At 52.2% G+C, this 23,570-nt stretch overlaps 1 protein-coding gene across 15 annotated transcripts in view; it reads right to left on the reverse strand.

The window, feature by feature from the left end:
• Nucleotides 1-3,867: 3,867 nt before the first annotated feature.
• The window catches only part of MYH14 (myosin heavy chain 14), a 79,743-nt gene continuing 60,040 nt past the window's right edge, over nt 3,868-23,570 (reverse strand). For 10 of the 15 annotated variants that reach the window (XM_081514563.1, XM_081514570.1, XM_081514569.1 and 7 more), the window contains 14 exons: nt 22,793-22,999; nt 20,867-20,971; nt 20,621-20,773; nt 19,210-19,458; nt 15,621-15,833; nt 14,928-15,140; nt 13,539-13,700; nt 12,507-12,635; nt 11,837-11,925; nt 11,614-11,737; nt 8,611-8,819; nt 6,640-6,748; nt 4,818-4,990; nt 3,868-4,646 (listed from right to left, as the gene is read on the reverse strand). In XM_081514563.1, coding sequence (XP_081370689.1) covers nt 4,487-4,646; nt 4,818-4,990; nt 6,640-6,748; nt 8,611-8,819; nt 11,614-11,737; nt 11,837-11,925; nt 12,507-12,635; nt 13,539-13,700; nt 14,928-15,140; nt 15,621-15,833; nt 19,210-19,458; nt 20,621-20,773; nt 20,867-20,971; nt 22,793-22,999 — 2,295 coding nt within the window. In that variant the 3' untranslated portion in view covers nt 3,868-4,486. Of the gene's footprint in view, nt 4,647-4,817; nt 4,991-6,639; nt 6,749-8,610; nt 8,820-11,609; nt 11,738-11,836; nt 11,926-12,506; nt 12,636-13,538; nt 13,701-14,927; nt 15,141-15,620; nt 15,834-19,209; nt 19,459-20,620; nt 20,774-20,866; nt 20,972-22,792; nt 23,000-23,570 lie in introns of all 15 variants that reach the window. The other 5 variants (XM_081514575.1, XM_081514568.1, XM_081514574.1 and 2 more) reach the window with 1 other exon arrangement.

The raw sequence follows: 23,570 nt of genomic DNA on the forward strand, positions 1-23,570 counted from the left end.
GTCATTAATAATATGCAACGGAGACGACGACGCCAGCAGACACCCCCGGGCCCCTCACCCCGACCTGGGCCCCCAGGATGGAGGGGGAGGAGCCAAAACCCATCCCCGCAACTCTCTGCCCCTCCTTAAAAAAAAGCCTTCTCAGGTCTCCATGAGCCATAGGAACCCCCCCCCACATCAACTGGTGTAAATACGTCCAAATTATGCCAATCATATTTTGGGGTGCCTCCCCCCTACTCTGCATGCCTCCTCCAACCTGGAGCCCCGCCCTCTCCAACTCCACCTCAGCAATAAGTCGCAGGGGGCTGCATGCTGCGAGCGAGCGAGGGAAGGGACATTCTGGGAAGCGGGTGGGGACCTCCAAGGGGGTCGGGCTGGCCTTTAAGCCACACCACAGGAGGGTCTCCTAGCCTCCTACCCTTCACCCCAAGAGGGCAACCCATCACGCACTGATTTTTTAAAAAATTAGCAGCAATGTGGGGGAAGGAGGAACAGTCACCCAAGCCAAAAACGGGAACTGAGCTCAGATAGTGGAAGCGGAGGCATGGCGGGGGGCGGGGAGGGCCTTCGGACAGCTGCTCCCTCAGCCTTTAGGAGCATCCCGCTGGTGAATTTCACTCGTTCATCCGCCTCTCCTACCCCCCACCCCACCCCCAGGGATCTGCTCGCCTCTATTGCTGCATGGACTCAGACCTCCCATCCCGGTATTCCTGGGATGTTCTGGCTCTAGCACACAAAATTCCGCAACACCCCCTCCAGATTCCCAGGACGTGAGACCTGCCCTCAGAATTTCTGAGGCCGATTCTGGCACCCCGCATCTTCCAAATCCCAGCACGCTCCTGGGACTTAACCTCTGCATACAGATGCTACCCGCCCCCCCCTCCACCGCCAAGGCCCCCCTCCCCCAGTCCTAACCCCTAGGCTGCATCCCAGCACCTCTCAAACCTCTGAGATTTGACCCAGCCCTTGAACTCACGTTCAGTCTTTGGGATGCTCCAATTTTTGCCACACTCTGAACATTTCCTGAACACCCCTAAACCTGACATCAGACATCCAGCTCAGGTTCCCCTGACGCTAGAATTTTCAAGATAGGCTCAACCTGTCTGCAATTCCAGGGAACCAAATCTTTCCGGGGTACCCCCTTCTTATGGCTAACCCTGTCCCCTCCAAGAGCCCCTTTCTTTAAATGGTGTCCCAAAGGCACCTTCATAGACGCCAATGTTTCCTAGAGGGTCATATCTGCACCCCTGGCGATGTGCTAAGGTTTTAAGCAGTAAAGGACAAACACTTATTTTTAAAGTTTTGTCTTTCCTGGCATTTCACATACAAGCCTGTAAGTCCAGATACTGCTGCTTGGCCAGGACACCGTTTATTTAGGTTAGAGGTGTTTACGTTTAAAATGCAGAGGCTGTTCCCGAGTGGAGGAACGCTGGAATATCAGAAGCTTGGGAAACAATGACATATCCACCCGGGCTGGGATTCCAGCTAGCCCCTACCCCACGTTCCTCAACCCCCGACGCTCGCGGGTGGAAAATCATTTCTCACATCCCATCCTGGCTCAAGGATGCGCTACCTCCCCCAAGCCCAGAGACCACACAGGTCCCAGAATCCTTAGGGGACTTCCCTTTTTGGAGTTGGGGGCCCACGGAATTAGCAACCTCCCTCCCTCTGCTCCCACCGGCCTCAGGAACACCCCCTACCCGAGGATTGGGGGGATGTCACTGAGCACGATTCTTGATGCAACGATTCCTATGCAAGGGGCATTTTGAGTCCCCCCCCATTCTTCCCTCGGACCCTGAACCCTGGCGAACCAGGGGCGAGGGGTGGGGTGGGTTCTGGTGGGAGCGGGGTGGGGCGGGGTAAAGGGCTAGGGGCTTCAGACACCAGGGTATGGGGTTGGAGACCGATTATATTGCCAAAGGGTTTAACTTCTTAAAAACCCAGATACCCCCGACCCTCACGGAAGCCGAAAGGTGCGAGGAGAGGCGGTGAGGATTTTTCTAAAGGATACGGACTTCTTCCCAACGTCTACCCGGCCCCCCTACCCCGGCTCGCCAATCTGCCACACGTACCCAGCTTTTTAGTTCAGCTTTTGAAAATAACCACAATCATTACAAACCTCTACAAACGTTATTCTCGTCCCCCGTCCCCCAAGTCAACAGTGTGGGAGTCGGGGAGGGAGAGAGAGAGCTAAAGGGACAACTTCCAAGTCCCGAGCCCCTTTTCCCCCCCGGCCGCCAGGGTGCCTGCAACTACACGCATGCGCTGCATGACGCGCTCCCCACACGCATGTCGCGCCCCCCCTGCGCTCCGGGAACGCACGGACACGGGGCAGGGGGCGGGGTGATTGGGGAGGAATGAACGGCGGGGGTCTTTCTGAACACAGCGGCTCCTCCCCAACACACACACAGCAATAAGTTTCTCACTCAAAAGTGGGCGGGGCGGGCCTGGCCTGTCTTTGGGGTGGGGGGGGAGTGGCAAGGGGGCGCTCTCAGGAATGGGGGAGGGTGTCCGGAGGCAGTCTGGGGAGGGGAGGTCTGCAAATCGTCCAACTCTGGTGCTAATGGCGGGTCTTCTCAACCCACCCCCAGGGCAGGGAGGGAGGGGTCGGCGTGGCCCTTCCCCCAAGCCTCCCCCACGCCCACCCTGGGTGCATGAACCGCCCGATGCAGAAGCTGCCGCATGTCACCCCCCCTCCCCAAAGAAAAAGTGTCATGTCCCCCCCTTCCCACCCACCCTGTCACTCCCCACCAAAATAAAAGTTTCCTTTTCATTTAAAAGTTTCATCCTTCTTGTCTGCGGAGGAAGGTCTCCTGAAAGGGGTTTTGGGGGCAGGCCTAAGGGTTGGGTCTTCAAGAGCAGGGGTCGTACTAAAATGGCAAGGACATGCACTTTGAGGGTGCAGACATGCCCCTCATCGCTGGCTCTCACCTTGTGATTTGGGGGTGAGCAAGTAGCTGGCTCAGTTTCCCTGATGGTAAAAATGGGGATCCATGAGATGGTTGGATGGCATCGCTGACTCAATGGACATGAGTTTGAGTAAACTCCGCGAGTTGGTAATAGACGGGGAGGCCTGGCGTGCTGCAGTCCATGGGGTCGCAAACAGTCGGACACGACTGAGCAACTGAACTGAACTGAATTGATAGCCCTAATTGGAAAGTCACATGACTCGTCATGTGAGCTCATAGATGAGAGTTTCTAGTCTCCAGAAAAGGGATGGACCTGGGTCCCCAATGTGGGCTCAGGGGTTACCCACTCTGAAGCCAGCCTGGGTTCTATTTCTTAGTAGCAGTTTGTCCTTGGGCAAGTCTCTCAACCTCTCTGAGCTTGTTTCCACCACTCAGAAAGTGGAGGGGGTGATCTATTCATTTAACCAATTTAAAAAGGAGAGGGTGATCTAGCCATCCAGCAAATATAAAAAGGTTAACTACACCAGGCAGTGTTCTAGACACTGGAAAACAATGAAATCTCTACCTCTACGAGTTGAGACTAATGTCCCAAGTTTAGCACAGCTCGGTAAATAGTATTCAACAAACAGCTCAACAGTCACTACTGTCGTTGCTTCGCAAAGACTTGAGGGTCAGCTAGAGTGCAGCTCCCTCTTCTACCACTCGCTGACTGGGAGGTGTGGAGCCAGGGACCCTGCAGTTTTGAGCTTCAGTTTTCCCATCTGTATAATGGAGGGGATACCTCGGAGGGAGGCCGGGTGAGAGGGGAATGATTTCTTCCACATTAAATGCTGGGTAAGCGGGAGGTCCCCCGACACCGACCAGCTGGATTAGAACCAACCGACTGCCCCCCGGCTCCGCACCGACCCTTGCCGGTCCTGTCTCCCTACCCCTGGAGGAACAGACATAGCCCACGGGGTCCAGTCGGGGTTGGAGTTTATTTCTGCCACAGTCTGAAGGCCGGGAGGGTATGGGGCCTCCACCAGCCCCCATGGGAAACTCCAGCTGAACTGTGATCACACAAGAGCAACGGGAGGGAACCTGAGGGGAGAGGGGATGTGTGAGGTCCCCTCATCCTGCCCTTCTGCAAGGGTCAAAGGCTGAGGGCCGCCTGGAGCTCAGGGTGCTGTTGCTCATAAGTTCCGGGGTCGGTGGCTAAGTGGAGAGACCGGGAGAAGGAAAGAAGGAGGGGGTGGGAGGAGGAAGGGGAGGGGGCGTGGCGAGCCAAGCTCCCTTCCTAACAAAGATCATTCATAACCGAAGGAAGGATTTGGAGCCGGATGGGACCCCAGCTTGCCGACGACACCCGAATTTCTCCCAAGTGAGATCGCTCCAGTCCGCGATCCCTGCTTGCCCGCTCCTCTGTTTAGGGGTTCACGGGGAAGTCTCCCGGGACCCCCGGGGTGGGCTGGATAAGTGCCGTCAAGCCGGAAGGCGGCACCGTTTCCAAAGTGCAAGACGCCAGAGGGCGGTTCTCAGGACAGGCACCTGGAGGGGGGTCGGGGGGGAGGGCCCGGCTGCTGGGGGGCAGGGTAGGGTCACTGCGGTGGGGCCGCAGGGGACCCTTCGGGCTCCGGGGGCGGCGGACCGGACCCCGGCTCCGCCTCCTCCGCTGCCGCCTCCTCGTCGGACGCCACGCCCTCCTCCAGCCGGAAGACCTGGCGCACCGTGCGGGTGGTGAAGGTGAGGGGCCCGCGCCTGCGGGGGAGAGGAGGAGAGACCAGGAGGCAATTACGGGAGGAGGGGAGAGAGAAAAGTGAGAGGCAGGGAGATACGGAGAGCCAGAATAAAATGAAGGCGGGGGCACAGAGCGAAGACGGGGGAACTGGGGTTTAGGAGAAAGGTTGCGCATGCACGGGGCGGTCTTACCGGAGCCGGTTCCTTAGCGTGTTCAGCTCCCGGTTCATGGACTCGGAGGCCTCTGTGACATCCTCCAGCTCGTGTTGCAGCCTCCTGCGGACGGCCTGGGCCCGGGAAGCCTCCTCCTCGGCCTCCTCCAGCTGCCGCTTCAGCTGCTTCACTCGAAGGTTGCCCTTCTCCAGCTTTTGCGGGAGCCGGGGTGTCGGGTCATATCTCTGGGTGCCGCTCTCACCCAGAGCTCCCCACATGTCCATCCCTCCTCCATCCTGACTATCACACGCCCTGCCTTTTGTTGACGCTTTTGTTCTGCTCTGCTAGATCCTCTCACCAGCCTCCAGGTCAGGCTCAAATGCAAGACCACCCGCCACTCGGCCTCAGAGGGGTCTCTCTATGCTCAGATCTGACCCTGCCCCTGCCCTGCTCAAGGTCCTCCCATGACCTCTGGGACAAGGTCCCAGCACCTCAGCCTGGCGTTCCAGGCCCTTGCAGGCTCTTCTTCCCATAAACACGTGGATCAGGCCATCTGTGGTGAGACCCCTCCCCCAGATCCTGCCATCTCTCTCTCCAAGGAGGGGACACACATAATCTGCCTCCCGCCAACTCCTCTAACCTCATTTATCACTCAACCCCCCAACCCCATTCTTCTCGCAAGTTATTCTGCTCTGCTTTTTTGCTTGGGACTCACTGAGCTGATTTCCATAGCCCAGGGTCTTTGCACTGGCTATTCCCTCTTCCTGGCTCTTTCTTACCCTTCAGTATCAATTCAAATGTCACTTCCTTAGAGAGGTCTTCCGGACCACCTCCCTCTCAATCTAGGGAGGATTCTGCAGTCCTCTGTATCCCCCTCTCTTTATTCTCTTTTTTTCTTCATAACCCCTTTCACAATCTATAATTATCTTTGCTTCTTTATAGGTTTATGGTGTCTTCCTCTTCCTGTGTTGAAAATGTGAACTTCATGAGGGCAGGGACATTCTCTGTCATTCACAGCCATATCTCCAATGCTTTGCACAGTGCCTGGCACGTAGCAGGTGCTCAACAATTGTTTTGTGAAATAACTGGCGAATAAAACACAGCTGAGCTTTTAAGGACACAGCAAATAGAGTGAATTACATTTGAGCCTGGGGTGGAGGCTGGCAAGAGGATCTAGGAGGATCTGATCCAGACTGTCTTTATTAACCATGTGACTTTGGGGCAAATTATACCCCTTTCTAAAGTTTCCATTTCCTTACCTATGAAATGGAGCTGATGAGAGAATGCAAGCATGCTGTCTTTTTGTTTAAGTAGGTAGCACAGTATGTGGGACACATTTACTGATCAATGAATAATTAAGGGCACAGATATGCAGCCAAAGTGCTGAAGGTTGAGCTCTGGCTCCATCTCTTACTAAATAAATAATTGTGAGCAAGTTACTTCAGTTTTCTGACATGAATAAGAGGGAAAATAATAGTACCTACCTCATGAGTTCTGATTAAGTGTTACTACATGTTACGTCTTTAGCACTAGCTAAAGAAACCACTCAATAAATACCACTTTATTATTTAAGCTGTGGCCTAGCCTCTGGGTAGGATTTAACTTCTTCCCTCTCATTAGCTGTCTCAGCTCCCCACCAGGGCTTTTCCTAGATTCCAGAATTTACAGATCACAAAGTCACTAATTCAGGCTCTGCACTGATGCACCAAGCCCCAGGATGTTGTCTGCACTGTTTTAGTCCAGCGCCCACACATTACCTCTTGTGATGGGAGCTTTTACTACCTCTAGAGATGTCACGTGCTACTTCTCAGTCAGTGGTCCCCCCAACTCCCACTGCTTCTCCATGACGTCAGCTGCTCACCTGGTCCCGGAGCTGGTCAGCCACCCTCCGCTCTTCCTCCACCTGGAGCACCACCTCTTTAAGCCTCTTCTCAGCCCTGCGTACCAGCTTGCCAGAGAGGATGCGCTCCCTGAGGAGAGGCACGAAGGGGAGAATCAAAAGAGTTGCTCAGCTGGGGTTCTACCTCCCCCGCCAAGCCTCGTCCAGCAGCTGCCTGTTCTCGGAGTGGCCTCTGCCCACCTTCCCACCCACCCACACCTGGCTCCCACAGTCTACTTAGGCCTGGTGGTACCAGGCTACCACCAGGGCATCTAATCCTTGACTTCAGCTAAGATGCTTGATGTTCCTAAAAGTGTCTCCTTGTCTATACCAGTTTTCCATATCTCACTAGGTCTCTCATATTCAACTGTACCCTCCACCCCACTCCCAATCTTCCTTCTCTCAGGGAACTGACCCACTGACCGCAAGTCTCCAAATCAGACTGCCAGGCACCATCCTCACCCATTTTCTCTCTTTTGCCCCACCCCTGGCCTGTCAGTACCCAAACTTTGTCCCACTACCCCCTGGACTCTGCCCTGCCCCTTTCTTAGCCTCACAGCCCTAGCCCCCAGTTCAGGACCTATCATCTCCCACCTGACCTCCCTTCTACCTGGCCTGGAATTTTCTTTCTCCCTCTCTTCTTTCTCTCAATTTCCTTTTCAAGCTCTTTGTGTTTGTAGAACAGTCCAGAAGCCCAAAACTGCATCCTCAACCATCTCTGCTGTCTTCCTTCCTCACTCACACACTTTTCTTTGGACACGCTCAGCTGTGCCCCAGCTTTCAACAACTATCAACAGCCTGGTGTCCACTAAATCTGTCTCCTGAGCTCTAGCCTGGTTCAGCCCCCAGCCTCAGCTAGACCCTGTACACTATTCCCTGTACACCCTGCACTGGGCTCAATGCCTTCTCCCAAACCTGCTCCTCCTCCCAATTCCCCACGATCCACCTAGATCTTCAGGTCAGACACCTGGCACCATCCTTACCTCCTGTCTCCCCTCCAATGATTTCCCTCCTGTCTCCTGAATTTCCCTATCCTGATGCTCATCCATTCTCGCCTGCATGGACCATCACACTAGGGTGAAGTCCATGTGATGCGGCCCCTAGCAATGGTGGTGCTTGGCAACCATGACTGGATATTCTCTTATGTCTGAGCTGGCCACGTGGCTTGCTTTAGTGACAGGATGTGGCAGAAGTGACATTGTACCAGTTCCAAGCCTAGGCCCTAAGAAACTTTCTCTCTTGGAACCTTCACTCTGTCATATGAACAAGCCTGGGTCGGCCTAGAGCAGGCAAGGCAGGCAAGGCTTACCCAGGCAAGGCTGCAGACATGTGAGAGCCCAGCCAAGATCAGCAGATCCATCTAGCTGACTTTCAGCTGAGCAAAGATGCGTGAATGAGGCTCACCAAAGCCAGGTCAGCAGAACCTACCAGCTATTCCAAAGACTCATGAACAATAATAAACGATTGCTGTTTTAAGTCACTGAAATTTTAAGGTGGTTTGTTAGGCAGCTTCCCTCCATATGGGGCTTCCTTGGTGGCTCAGACAGTAGAGAATCTGCCTGCGACTCAGGAGACCAAGGTTCGATCCCTGGGTCGGGAAGATCCCCTGGAGAAGGAAATGGCAACCCACTCCAGTATTCTTGCTTGGAGAATTCCATGGGCCAAGAAGCCTGATGGGCTACAGTTCATGGGGTTGCAAAGAGTTGGACACAACTGTGACTAACACTTGTTATGCAGCTATAGCTAACTGCTACATTCCTGTTTAAATTATATAGTAGGAATGCAGTTACTTGCAGCGCAAAGCATCCTAAATGATACAGGAAATCATCAACCATTAATATTATGATGCCTTTTGGATGTTTCTAAACCAGGTGCTTGTAACACAGCTCCCCTTTGTCTCACTGCCCAGAACGTGAGGGTTGCCCTCCAGCTGTGCCCTCCCTTCCCACTTACCTGCTCTCCTGCTCCAGCTGCTCCTCAGCCTGGGCCAACTTGGACTCAAGGGCAGCGATGATCATCTTCTGGCGGGCTCGGGCCCCAGCGTCTTCCTCACCCAGGCGTTCCCGGAGCTCCTGGACCTGCCGCTCCAGTTGCTGCCTCCCGCTCTCTGCCTTAACTGAGAAACTGCGCTCAGCTGACAGTTCTGTGGTCAGTGATTCTACCTGTAGCAGTGGGGAAGGCAGGACTGTCATGGCGGAGTCTCAGAGGGAAGGTGGGAGGTAAAGGCCAGAACCTCCCGTAATTAAGTGAGTTGATGCTTGTTAAGTGCATAGCGCAGAGCCTGGCACATACTAAACACTCAATAAATGTATTTTTCCTTGATTGGCTTATCAACCAACAGTAGTGCCAGCTCTGGGTTTTAACCTTTTGGATAGGTTTTTGCTATTTTAAGAAGACCACAAGAGGAGACTGGTAGTCCAGTGGTTAGGACTCTGAGCTTCTAACGCAGGGGGCTCGGGTTCGATCCCTGATTGGGTAACTGAGATTCCACGTGCAGCACAACTCAGCCCAATAAATAAATAAGTCCAGATGACTATCACAGGCTTGTTTAAATGCTGTCAATTCTATCTTTGTGAATGAGTCTATCCCAAGGGTTATCAGATTTTTGTTTGCACCAGGCTCATCCAGAGAGCTTGTGAAAAAAAAAAAAAATGGACCACAGGATCCCACCCTCCAGAGATTCTCATTCAGCAAGTCTGGAATGAGGTCCATGAATCCGCATTTTCAACAAGCACCTCAGGTGGTTTTGATAGAATGATATGCAGGATCGTTTTGAGAAATGCCAGCTCAATTAACAGGAGCTACTATATTGCTAATGTGTAACCACACCCCTAATAATAGTGCCTGTTTATTTATTCATCTAGTACTCTGAGTGAGGTCCTATGCTGGGGACACGGAAATGAGTCAGATGCAGTCTGATTCATACTTTACTTCATTTCACCCTCACAGGAAGAGACCAACGTGGTGATTAGCATATGCTATTTTTTTTAACCTTTTATTGGAAAATAAAACCGTGATACAGAAAAAGTAAAAAACAGATCAACTATATGGCTTAAAAGGTTGGGCTTCCCTGGTGGCTCAGACGGTAAAGAATCTGCCTGCAATGCAGGAGACCCAGGTTTGATCCCTGGGTTGGGAAGATCCCTTGGACAAGGGAATGACAACCCACTCCAGTATAGGTTAATAAAAGGCAAACATCATTGTCACCACTGCCCAGGTCAAAAAATAGAACTTCATGCATCCATTCTACTAACAACCTCTTCCTTTCACCCCAAATAACATGTCATTCTGACATTTTTCTTTTTTTGGATGTACTGTGCAGCTTGTGGGATCTTATTTTCCCAACCAGGGGTTCAATCTGAGCCTCCTGCATTGGGAGTGCAGAGTTTTAACCACTGGACCACCAGGGAATTTCCCCCTCCTGACTCTTAGGGTGATCACTTCCTTGCTTTTTTTTTTCTTTGAGTTTTATTACTCAAAGATGCATCCCTAGATTCTATAGTTGAATCCTGCCCATTAAAATTTTTTTGTACATGATTTTAAAGTCTCTTTTAATCTACAGTTTCCTCCTCTATCCTTTCTGAAGTGTGTTAGCCGCTCAGTTGTGTCCGACTCTTTGTGACCCCATAGACTATAGACCACCAGGAGTTTACTGTGTCTCCTGCATTGGCAAGTGGGTTCTTTACCACTGAGCCACCTGGGAAGCCCATACTTGATTGGGGTGGGCCCTAAATCCAGTGGGCTTCCCTAGTCACTCAGTGGTAAAGAACCCACTTGCCAGTGCAGGAGATGCAGATTTGAACCCTGGGTCGGGAAGATCCTCTGGAGGTGGAAATGGCAACCTACTCCAGTATTCTTGCCTGGAGAATCTCATGGACAGAGGAGGCTGGCGGGCTCAAGTCCATGGCGTCGCAGAGTCAGATGTGACTTAGCAACTGAACAGCCTCGCACTAAATCCAATATGACTGGTGTCTTTGCAGGAAGGGAAGGAGGCACAGACACACAGAGAAGACACAGGGAAGGCCATGTGAGGCAGAGGCAGAGACCGGGCTGATGGATCTATGAGCCAAGGGTTGCTGACAAGCAACAGGAGAGAGGCCTGGAAGAGATGCTCCCTCAGAAAGAACAAACCTGATGACAGCTTGATTTTGGACCTCTGACCTCCAGAACTGTGAGAGAATAAGTTACTGTCTTTTTAAGCCACCCAGTTTGTGGTAATTGGTTGCAGCACCCTCAGTCAGCTAATACAGTGACTAATTAATATTTTTTTAAAATGTCATTGTGTACTTGAGGGTTTAAACAGATTTGATGGATTTAAATCAGTTGTAATCATGACCCTGGTTGAAGCTCAAGCTGCTCCATTTGAGGCCAGTTGGGACCCTTTCCAGGTTGACTTCTAAATGCTTTTGAGATCACCAGGCTAGCTTCCTGGGGAACTGGTGTATCATGGACTGAATGTTTGTTGACCCACAAATTCATATGAAATCCTAACCTCCAGTGTATATCTGGAAATGGGGCCTTTGGGAGGTAATTAGGACTAGATGAGGATAAGAGGGTGGGGCCCCCATGATGGCATTAGTGCCCTTATAAGGAGATATCAGATAGCTTGCTCTCTCTTGCTCCCCTCACATGCACATGAAGTTGAGCCCAGTGATTGCAGGATGAGATGATGGTCACCTGTAAGTCACCACTTATAAGCCAGGAGAAGAGGCCTTGGAATGAAACCTATATCACCAGCATCATGCTCCCTGGATCCAGCCTTCGAGAAGCCTCAGAAATACAACAGAATGAATGCATCTATTCCTCCCCCACCTAGAGAACTCCTATTCAACCTTCAAAACCCAACTCAAATATTCCCTTTTCCTATGTGGATTGAAAAAGAGGACTGAAGGTGTTATGGTCCCAGGTCAGTGTTATGGGCCTCAGGCAGGCAGGGGATGACCCAGCTGCACTCACCTGCAGGAGCAGCTTTCGGTAGCGGTCATTGAGCAGCTCTGCATTGCTCTGCTCCTCCTCCAGCTCCTCTTCCATTTGCCCCAGGCGCCCCTCCAGCTGACGCTTCTCATCCAGAATGGCAGCCCTTGGGAGAACAGGCAGGGCGGGGGGGGGGGTGGTGGTGGTGAGAGAACAGGATAGCCATAAGAGGGCACCCTGCCCCACATTACCATGGGCCACTCACTTGCTAAGGCTACCATTGGCCACCTCATCTGCCATCTCATCCCTCTCCTGCTGGGCCTGCCGCCGGGCACGGTCAGAGGCAGCCAGTTCCTGCAACAAGCAAAATAGGCAGGTGGTCAGCTGTGGTGATGGGAGGCTGGCTGAGCACTGGTCTCCCTACCCTTCATGCCTCAAGTCTCTTGATCGTTTTTTCACTGCACTTGAACATGCTACCCCTGGATAACCTTGGAATGAGCTTCATTCTATAGGCAGATGTCTCCTAAATCCATCTCTGCAGCCCCTGATCCGTGTCCACTTCTTGCCGCCCGCCCGCCAGGGCCCCTCACCCTCATGGCCTCTTCACTGAGCCCAACATCTCTTTTCAGACCAGTTCCTCCTCCAATTTCCCTCAGTCATCGGGCCAGACCCCCTCTCCTCCCTTCCTCTGCCCCTTACCACCCACAGCCCTGTCCATCCTGCTCCTTTATGGTCTCTATCTGCTCCCTCTTCTGCGTCCCGGCTCAGGCTTCATCGTCCCTCTCCAGCCTCCCTGCCTCCATTCTCCCTGCTCTAGCCCATCCCACACCGACCTTGTGGCTTTCTGGTTCAGGACTCTAGCGGGGCTCTGGAGCATCCCCGGCCCCGCCCACTCATGGCCCCACCCTCCTGAGCCCCGCCCACTCTGGCCTCACCTCCTGCAGCCGCAGCACTTCCGCCTCTAGCCCCTTGAGGCGTTTCTCACTTTCCCGGTTCTGGACAAAGATCTCCTCTCGCGAGCTGCGCGTCTCCTCCACCTCCCGCCACAGCTCCTTCATCTGGGCCTGGGCGGAACGGAGCGAGTGAGCGGGCCCAGCAAGATCCTGACTCACAGGGAATACCCCAGCCCCGCTACCCTCGCAGTCAGCCCTGTGGGGGCTCCAGGCTTCTGCACCCCGCTCCCAGCCGCTGGCTGTGTGACCATGGGCCAGCTCTCCCCGCGTCTCTGGGCCTCACCTCTTTATAAAAAGAAGCACATCAAAATTAAAGTAAGAGTAAAGTGGGGATAATATGTGGACTCTGGAGTAATAATAGAGTTGGGAGGGACTTCCATGGCGGTTCAGCGGTTAAGACCCCCACGCTTCCGCGGGTTCGATCCTGGTTAGGGAACTAAGATCCTCAAGTCAAGCAGCTCGGCCACAAAAAAATGATGAAAAACACCGATCACTTACCTTGGGCCAGTCTCTATTCTGTACACATACCGATAATCTTAATCCTCACGACTCCAGTTGGTGAGGACTATTTTCCTACCCAGTTTACAGATGGAGAAACTGAGGCACAGAGAGGTTCAGCAACGCACTCAGGGTGGTGAGTGGCACAGTCACGACCTGAACCCAGGCTGCCTGACCCTGGCGTTTACACTTTCGGCCACTTTGCTACCTGGCTACTACTTATGTCTCCATCCAGCGGCATGTGGGATCTTAGTTCCCTGACCAGGGATCAGTCCTGTGCTCCCACAGTGGAGGCACAGAGTTTTAATCACTGGGACGCAAGGAAGTCCCAAACATTAAGGAATTTAAGAAAAGGAACTAAAAAATATAAAAAGAACCAAATAAGCCTTTGGGGCATGGATGTTTATAGAGCTGTTGCCTAACGTGGGTGCTGATCCAGAGGGCGGGTCCGAGTTTGTTTTGGAGCCGGAGTGAGGGCGGCCCTCCCCTTTCCGCGGCTTAAGCCCCACCCCTTACCTGCATTTTGCGAAGCTGCTTCACAGCCTCCTCCTTGCCCTGCCCGGCCGCTGTGGTCTGAGCCTTCAGCTCCTCCAGCTCGGCCTCCAGCTTCTTGCGGGCGGCCACGGCCAGAGCACGCTGCTTGCGTTCCTCATCGCGCTCCACTTCTGCGTCCCTCAACTGGGAGAGGGGAGGCCGGAAGGGGCGGGCTCAGGGGCCAGGAGACCCAGGCTCCCCCTACATGCCAGTGGCATAGAGGTCTACCCTCCAGCCCCTGCCAGGTCTCCAGCCCCACTCCTCCTGCCCCTTGCCTCTCTCTGCCATAAACCCAACCATCCTCTCCAACCCCACAAGCCCTGGCTCAGGCCTTCTCCCTCCCGCTTGCCCCAGCCTCCTCTTTGCTCCCATCAGGCCTCTCCAGCCCATTCCTGAAGGCTCTAGAAAGGTCCTTCTACAATCACAGCTGACACTGCTGATGGCCCTCCTGTGGCTGGCTCCCTGGTGCTCTCAGGACAAAATTGTGCATGAACCCATGGCTGGATCAGTGGGGCCAAGAGAGATTTAAAAAGAAACGCTCAGATACTGCCCCCCCCACCTCATCCCGGCCTTGGATCATCTCTTCATCACTTGCTCTGGGCCTCCCAACTCGATGCCGGTTCCCTTCACCCTCTGTGTGGCAGAGCACACACGTGTGCTTGTGTGCCCCATGTGGGCCACTCACGCTCTTGCCCACATGGCCCCAGAGGGGTCTTTCTGATACTCAGGGCTGACCTGCCCCTCCCATGCTCAGCACACATCACCGAGTGAAAAGCCTTGCCGCTGCAGACCACAGGAAATTCCTCCACTGAATGAAGAATGAATGAATGAATGTGCAGAGAGAGAAATATGGAATGAATGAGGAAGCAGGGGAAGAAATAAGTAAAAAAGGGAGGAAGGTCACGGATGAAGTGGGGTGAAGACAAGCTAGTCAATGAGCAGGTAAATGGGTATACGGGTTGGTTGGGGGTGCAGAGGAGGTGGGTAGATAGTGGGGCAGTTGGGCTGGAGAGAGGAGGTTGATTGGAGTGGGTATTGGGTGGATGGAGAAGTCGGATGCAGAGTTGGTTGTGTAGAAGTGTTAGCTGGTAGGGAGGCCATGTACGAGTGGCTGGGCGGCTGGCTCAGTATGTGGGATGGTAGCTGGGTGGACGGGTTAGTGGATGGAGGGTGTCTCAATGGGTCAACAGGATGTGTGTGTGGGTTCATGGGTCATGGTGGGTGAGCGGGTTGGGGAACAGAAGGATGGCTGGCTAGTAGGTGGGATTAGGGTAAAATCCCAGAGTAGCAGGAGGCGGGGTGAGACTTCCAGGCACCTCGCTGCTCAGAAGGACCAGGGCACCCCGAGCCGGGCGGGTGGCCTGCCTGTACCTGCTTGGCCAGCTGCCGCCGCCTCTCCTCGCCCGCCTCGTCACGGCCCTGCAGGTCACGCTCGTGCTGCGCCTTCAGGGCCTGCACGGTCACCTCCAGGCGCAGCTTGGCATCCTCGGCTGCCGTCAGCTCGTCCTCCAGCTCCGTCACCTGCGTTCGCAGGTCGCTGGCTGCCTGTTCGGCCACCCGGCGGGCTCGCTCCAGCTCATGCACCTGGGAGGGGTGTGGGCAGAACGAGTGAGCCCTGGGCACCTGGACCATGGAGGAGGCGGGAGGCCAGGCCCGGAGATCTATGCTAGGCTAGAGGGGAGGGGAGCTTTGATAGACGAGGGGGAGGCAGTGAGGTGACATGTCCATCCCAGCTCCCTCTTGTCGGGAGCCACCTACACACAGCATGGACGGCTGTCATGCTCAGCGTGTGCACATATATGTTTGCTGGAAGATTCTCCCCGTGTGCTGGGCCTGTTGTTGCCTGGCTTTCCTCACTTCCCGGGTGTATGCGTGAACACGTGTGCCAGGGGCGTGAACACGTGTGCCAGGGGCGTGAACACGGGGGACTCGGATGCCGGTTCCCTTCACCCTCCATGTGGGAGAGCACACACGTGTGCTTGTGTGCCCCAGCGTCACGGGATGGGGGCGCGTGGTTGCCCACGTGTGTGTGTGTGTGGGTCCCGGGGACCCGGGGCCGCTCACGCTCTTGCCGACGTCGTCCTTGCTGCTCAGCAACGCCTCCAGCTCGGCCCGCAGCGCGCGGTTCTGCCGCTCGAGCTCCTCGCGCGCCTCCTGCTCCTCCTCCAGGGCCCGGGTCAGCGACAGCGTCCGGGCCTCGCGCTCGCGGCCCTCGGCCTCTGCCCGCTCCCGCTCCTCCACCGCCCGCAGGACCGCTGCCTTCTCCTCCGCCAGGAGCTTCCGGGATGAGGGAGATGGGGTGGGGGAGACAGGTTAGCTGACAGGAGTGTGCAAGGGGATGGGGAAGAGAGAGGGGCCAAGGACGGAGAGGCAGATAGACAGACAGAGGTAGAGACACAAGGGGAGGTAGAGGGATTCAAGTTGCCACTGGGTCCCGGACCAGCTCACGCTTCAGTGGATCACTCTGTTGATGGGAATGTAAATTGGTGCAGCCACTATACTGAACAGTGAGGCCGTTCCTTAAAAAACTAAAATTGGAGTTACCATGTGCCAGAGTGCTCAGTCGCTTCAGCCCTATCAGACTCTTTGTGACCCCATGGACTGTAGCCCGCCAGGCTTCTCTGTCCATGGGATTCTCCAGGCAAGAATACTGGAGTGGGTTGCCATGCCCTCCTCCAGGGAATCTTCCTGGCCCTGAGATGGAACCCGAGTCTTCAGTGTCTCCTGCTTTGGCAGGCAGGTTCTTTAGCACTTGTGCCACCTGGGAAGCCCTAGAATTACCATATGACGTAGCAATCCCACTCCTGGGCATAGAGCTGGAGAAGACTTTAATTTGAAAAGACACATACACCCCAGTGTTCCTTGCAGCACTATTTACAATAGCCAAGACATGGAAGCAACCTAAATGTCCATGGATGAAAGAATGGATAAAGAAGATGTGGTCTGTATATACAATGGAATATTACTCAGCCATGAAAAAGAATGCAACAATGGCATTTACAGCCACATGGATGGACCTAGAGATTATCATAGTAAGTGAAGTAAACCAGACAGAGAAAGACAAATATCATATGATATTACTTATAGGTGGAATCTTTAAAAAATGATGTAATTACATGACTTTATTTACGAAACATAAATAGACTCACAAATATAGAAAACAAACTAACAAACTTGTGGTTACCAAAGGGGAAAGGGGGGATGGATAAATTTGGAATCTGGGGTTAACAGACATACACAACTATATATAAGATAGTAATTAACAAGGACCCGCTGTAAAGCACAGGGAACTCTAATCAATACCTTCTAATAACTTATAAGTGAAAGAATCTGTAAAAGAATATATATACATCATATATAAATATATGAATCACTTTGCTGTACAACTGAAACTAATGCAACAGTATAAATAAACTACACTTCAAGTTTTAAAAAAATTAAATGAAAGGAAATTTTGAGCCAAAAAAAAGGAAAAACCTTAAATGGATCAAATTGATCAGCCCCTCGCTTTATATACCCAAGTGAGGAAAGGGTTTTCTTTCTTCCTCTTGTAGTCACAGTAGGAAAAAAAATACATAAAAATTTAAAATGTACTTCAAACCTTCACTGTTCTTTTATGACATAGCAATTGACAAACAATAAAACTTACAAGACATACAAATTTATATATATTTATATGTATATTTGTTGCTGATCAGTGGCTAAGTCGTGTCCGACTCTTTGTGACCCCATGAACAGTAGCATGCCAGGCTTCCCTGTCCTTCATCTCCTGGAGTTTTCTCAAATTCATATCCATTGAGTTGGTGATGGTATCCAACCATCTCATCCTCTGTCACCCCCTTCTCCTCCTGCCCTCGATCTTTCTCAGCATCTGGGTCTTTTCCGATGAGTCAGCTCTTGTGTTGTTGGACAAGAGTGTTTGCTATGATCAGTTTGTTCTCTTGGCAAAACTCTGTCAGCCTTTGCCCTGCTTCATTTTGTACTCCAAGACCAAACTTGCCTGTTACTCCACGTATCTCTTAACTTCCTACTTTTGCATTCCAATCCCCTATGATGAAAAGTAAATCTTTTTTTTTTTTTTTTTGCTGCTAGTTCTAGAAGGCCTTATAGGTCTTCATAGAACTGGTCACCTTCAGCTTCTTCGGCATCCCAGTGGTTGGGGCATAGACTTGGATTACTGTGATGCTGAATGGTTTGCCTTGGAAACGAACTGAGATCATCCAGTTGTTTTTAAGATTGCATCCAAATACTGCATTTCGGACTCTTGTTGACTACGAGGGCTATTCCATTTCTTCTAAGGGATTCTTGCCCATGGTAGTAGATATAATGGTCATATGAATTAAATTCACCCATTCCTGTCCCTTTTAGCTCACTGATTCCTATAATGTCAATGTTCACTCTCGCCATCTCCTGCTTAACCATGTCTATATATATATAAAACACAAATTAATTCTTTTAAAATTTTTTCAATGATCTATGGAATAGTATTAAGCAATCGAACATACATGTATTTGGAGTTTGAGAAGAAGAGAGAAGAAAGAGAGAATAGAGCAGAAAAATATTTGAAAAAATAATGGCTGAAGATTTCCACATCTGATCAAGAACACTAATCCAAAGCTGTTGGAAGCTTGGCAAACTGAAGTAGAATAAATACAAAACCCCACAGCTGGATATCATAGTCAAACTGCTAAAAACCAAAGATAAAGAGAAAAAAGTCTGAACCAGCTAGAAAACCACATCACATTACCTACAGGGAAACCATGATTTATATGATTGCTAACTTTTAATCTGAAACAGTGGAGGCCCCAGAACATGATCTCTTTCCAGTGTGGAAAGAATAAACCCTGGAATTCAACAGCCAGTGAAAATACCTTTCAAAATTGAAGGCAAAAATAAGGACTCTCCCATTTTCCAGATGAAGAAAATGAGGCAGAGAGATTGTGCAATTTGCCCAAGTCACACAGCCAGAAAGGGCCCCAACTGGGATTTGAACATCAGGGTTCAAATCTTAATGTCTAATCTTAATGCTCTGGGGTTCGGAGAATTTTATTCCATGCTTACACTGTCAGATCCTTAGTATTATCCCCACTTACAGTTTTTTTTTTTTGGCTGTACTGCATAGCTTGTGGGATCTTAGTTCCCCAACCAGGGATCAAACTGGAGCGATGCAGTTCTTGGGGTTGTAAAGAGTCGGACATGACTTAGTGGCTGAACAACAACAACAATAGTGAGAACACAGAGTCCTAATCACTGGACTGCCAGGGAATTCCCTTATCCCCATTTTCTAGATGGGCAAACTGAGGCTGAAATGGGACAAGCGGTTTTCCTGAGGTCCACAGTGAGTCAGCAGGAGAAGCAAGATGTGGTACTTCATTTCACCTTCCTAAGTTCCCCCTGGTGTATCTGCAGGTCGCCTTTGGGAGTAACAGTGTGTACCAGGAGTAATTATTTGGTATATGCAAGAGACATAAGCTAGGATCGACGGGTGTTCTATCCTACAGGGGCTCAGAGGGAAAAGGCATCTTGCCTGAAGGTCCTCACAGATTCACAGCTGAGCTGTGACATCACCTGTTACTGATCGCTCACAATGACCGTGACGGGCAGTGTGGGTGAGCATCCCAGTTCCCCAGGTGGCTAACCCGAGGTGCCTCACCTGGTCGAACTTGCGCTGCTTCTTCTCCAGCGCGCTCACGAGCTGCCGCTGCTGCTCCAGGTCCACCGTGGCATCGTCCAGCTCCTGCTGCAGCCGCCGGCGGCCCCGCTCCAGCCGCTCCACCACTTCCGCCTTTTCCGCCAGGCGCTGGTTCAGGGCCTCAGCCTCTCGGGCCGCCCGGCGCCTAGCCTCCTCCCCTGCCTCCAGGGCCCCTGCCTCCTCTTCCTGGCGCCGCCGCCACTCTGAGAGCTGGGGTTGGGGGTGGAAGAGAGAGAGGGAGGGTGGCACCTGTTGTCTGAGACCTGGGTGTGAATTGGTGGGGCCCCATTTCCCAGATGAGGAGGCTGAGGCCCGAAGAGGGAAATGATTCACTCCATTGGGCACTTCTGCCTGAAGAGTAGGGATGAGGTTGTGAATTCTTGGAGCCCCAGCTCCTCCAGGACATTAAAATGGTTCCCACAGGACCCAGAAGATAAATCAGACCTGGGTTCTGTCCTGGGGAATCCCCAGTCTGATGGGGGAGACTGACTGTCACAACAGAGTGATAGAGGCTAAGGTAGAAATAGAGAAGCCACAGGAGTCCACCAGAGGGGTTCAAAAATCTATTCAGAACATTCAAGAGACTTCCTGGAGGAGGGAGCATTTGTGATGGATCTTGAAGTATGCATAGGAGTTTTCCAGTTAAAGAAGGATATTCACAGGCATACATTCATCACTCATTCATTCAACAGGCATTTCTCAAGGCATCCCATACATCAGGCACTATGTTGGCTTAGGCTGGAGACCCAGATCTAACTCTGATGGGGTCCCACCTTCAAGGAGCTTTCAGTCTGGCCGGGGGGCTCACAGGCAATGACAGTTCTAGCCAGTCAGGGTGACTGAAGTGGGGACAAAGGAGAAAGAAGGGTTAAGGTTGCTCAGAGAGGGGTAGTGAGTGATTTCTTAGAACAGGAGAGGCAGATGCTAAGTCCTAAAAAATGAAAAGCATTTTCCCACATGAAGTGAGGAAAGAGATGAGAGATGAATATAGCTAACGATGAAAGAAGGCCCAGAGAATGCTGGGTCTCTGACAACCTGGTGAGAGGTATGGGTTTTGTCCAGGGAGGGTAGCTGGGAAGCCCTGGGAGGTCTTTGAGCAAGGAAAGGGCAGCATCAGCTCGGGGTTTAGAAAGACCACATGAAGGATTAGCCGGAAGGGGAGAGACTAGAGGCAGGGAGGTTTGAAGGGAGGCTGAGAGGAGGATGCAGGTCACAGAGGATGAAGTTTGCGCAGGGCTGGGGCTGTGGGGACAGAGAGGAGGGGAGTCTGGCTTGCAGCGGTCTGGCTTGCGACACGCTGGCCCGTGGGGTCACCCCTGAGCCAAGGAACCCAGGAGGAACTGGGTGGAGGTCTCCCTGCAGGGCTGTTCACCTGGGCCTGGGCGGCCTGCAGCTCGCGGCCTGCCCGCTCCCTGGCGGCTGCTTCCTCGTCCAGTTGCTCCCGCAGCCCAGCTGCCTCTGCCTCCAGGGCTCGTGCCCGGGACCCCAGGGCTAGCTTCGCCCTGGTCTCCTCCTGCAGCAGCTCCTGCAGGTGGATGGGAGGATGATGTTTAGTGGGGGCAGGAGGGTGGGGGGTTCTGGGTTGGGGAGCGGGTGGTGAGATGGGGGCTGGGGTCACCTGGGCATCGTGGAGCTGGGCTTCCATGCTGGTCAGCTCCTTGCTCAGCCTGATGGCTCTGGACTCGGCCTCACTCAGGGCTCCAGACACATTCTCGAGTTCAGCCTGTGGGGAAGGGGCATCTTATCATGGCAGCTTCCTGCCAGCCAACCTGCCTGCCTCAGATCCCCACTACCCACTGCTGGTGGGGGTGTAAAAGGGTGCAGCTGCCGCAATAATCAGTCTAGCAACTCCTTAAAATGGTTAAATGCAGAGTTTCCAGGGGAAAGTAAAAGAGTTAGTCGTTCAGTCCTGTCTGCCTCTTTGTGACCCCATGCACTGTAGCCCGCCAGGCTCCTCTGTCCATGGAATTCTCCAGGCAAGAATACTGGAGTGAGTTGCCATTCCCTCCTCCAGGGGATCTTCCCGACCCAGGGATTGAACCCAAGTCTCCTGCATTGCAGGCAGACTCTTTACCATGTGAGCCACCAAGGATGTTAAGCCAGAGTTTCCACAGGGCCCAGCAATCCCACTCCTGGGTCTGTACCCGGGACAAATGAAAACAAGTCCATGCAAAACCCTGTACAGGGGTGTGCACAGGAGCAGTATTCACAGCTGCCAAAGGTGCAAACAACCCAAACATCCATCCACGGATGACTGGATAAACAAAATGTGGTCTCTCTAGACAATGGAATATTATCCAGCCATAAAAATAATGAAGTACAGATAGATGCTACAGTATGGATGAATCTTGACAACAGTATGCTAAGTGAGTGAAGTCAGACACAAGACACGTATTGTATGATTCCATTTCTATGAAGTGTCCAGAATAGGAAATCTAGAGACAGAAAGTAGATTAGTGATTGCTGAGGCAGGGGGTGAGATTGGGGGATCTTAACCCTAACTCTCATACAGGATTTCTTTCCAGGGCGATGAAAATGTCCTAAAATTAGATTATGGTGATAAATGTACAACTCAATGCATATACTAAAACTCGTTGTCCAGTTGCTCAGTGGTGTCCAACTCTTTGCAACCCCATGGAATGCAGCACACCAAGCTTCCTTGTCCTTCACTATCTCCTGGAGTTTGCTCAAACTCATGGCCATTGAATCAGTGATGCTATCTAATGGTTTCATCCTCTGTCGTCCCCTTCTCCTCCTGCCCTCAATCTTTTCCAGCATCAGGGTCTTTTCTAAGAGTCGGCTCGTCATATCAGGTGGCCAAAGTATTGAAGCTTCAGCTTCAGCATCAGTCCTTCCAATGAATATTCAGGGTTGATTTCCTTTAGGATGGACTGGTTTGATTTTAAATGGGTGAGTTATACAGTATGTGAGTTATATTTCAATAAAGCTGTTCTCCTGGCACCCAAATCACCACCACAATGATCCTGGATGCAGCTCCTGGCCTCGTGTTCTCAGCAATAAACAGGTATTGGTCATTTAGCTAAAAAACATAATACGATTAAAATAAAAAACCCACAACTCTCCTAACAATCACAGTATATTTTCCACCTACAGGTTGAAATGTTCACCCTGGGTTTTACTAATCAGACCATGAGTTATTTAGGCCCGGAGATAAGAGGGTGAAGGGTGGGCACTGCGGCAGGGTTAAGAGCTGCAAGGTCAGTCATGCCTGGATTCACACTTTGGCTCTGAGGGACCTTAGACAACCAGCTTCACCTCCCTGGGCCTCAGTTTCCCTGTGTGTAAAATGGGAACAATATTAGCACTTCCTTCAGAGGAGGGTCGGGAGGCTTTAGTGAAGATACACAGGATGTTTGGTGTATAGTAACCACTCACCAGATACTAGCTGTTAATGTGTGATAACGCTGAAGAAGTTGGCAGGGATGGCAGGGTTGATGTGGACCACACTGAAGCCCAGAGAGGGCAGGCATCTCACCCAAAGTCACACAGCAGACACCACCGCTGAGCTGGCCGCCCCACTCACCTGGGCTCGCTGCAGCTTCTCCGCAGCCTCTGCTCGGGCCCGCTCCCCGTCTCCTGCGCGGCCCTGCACCTCCTGCAGCTGGGACTCCAGGCGACGCCTCCGCTGCTCACCCTCCTGCCGTGCGGTCTGCAGGTTGCTAAGCTCCGTCCGCAGCTCAGACACTTCAGCCTCCAGAGTCAAGCGGGTCTTCTCCCATGTGCCTTTGCTCTGAGGTGGGAGAGAGACAGCAGAGATTTATGACTCCCTTTCTCTACCAGGCCAGGCACATGCATGCCCTATGTCCTTTGCACTATTTCCTCTGGAACCCCTCACCATTCCTTAAAGACCCAGGCACACTCCTGCCCCAGGGCCTTTGCACTGACTGTTCCCTCTGCCCGGAACATGTTTCCCAGGATGCCAAGGTGGGATCACCCTTCGCTTCCTTCAGTTGTTTTTTTTTCAATATGACCTTATTTATTTATTTTTGGCTGTGCTGGGTCTTTGTTTCTTTGAGGGGGCTTTCTCAGGTTGTGGTGAGCAGGGGCTACTCTCTACTTGCCGTGTATGGGCTTCACATTGCCATGGTTTCTCTTGCGGAGCATGGGCTCTAGGGCATGCGAGCTTCAGTACTTTTGGCTCCTGGGCTCTAGAGCACAGGTTCAATAGTTGTGGTGGCAAGGGCTTAGTTATCCCGAGGCATGTGGGATCTTCCCAGCCCAGGGATCGAACCCATGTCCCCTGAATTGGCAGGCAGATTCTTTACCACTGAGCCTCCTGGGAAGGCCCTTCCTTCAGTTTT

Source organism: Giraffa tippelskirchi, chromosome 7 (genome assembly GCF_054371585.1).
Source record: "Giraffa tippelskirchi isolate mGirTip1 chromosome 7, T2T-mGirTip1v1.2.pri, whole genome shotgun sequence".
In the NCBI taxonomy this organism is placed as follows: domain Eukaryota; kingdom Metazoa; phylum Chordata; class Mammalia; order Artiodactyla; family Giraffidae; genus Giraffa; species Giraffa tippelskirchi.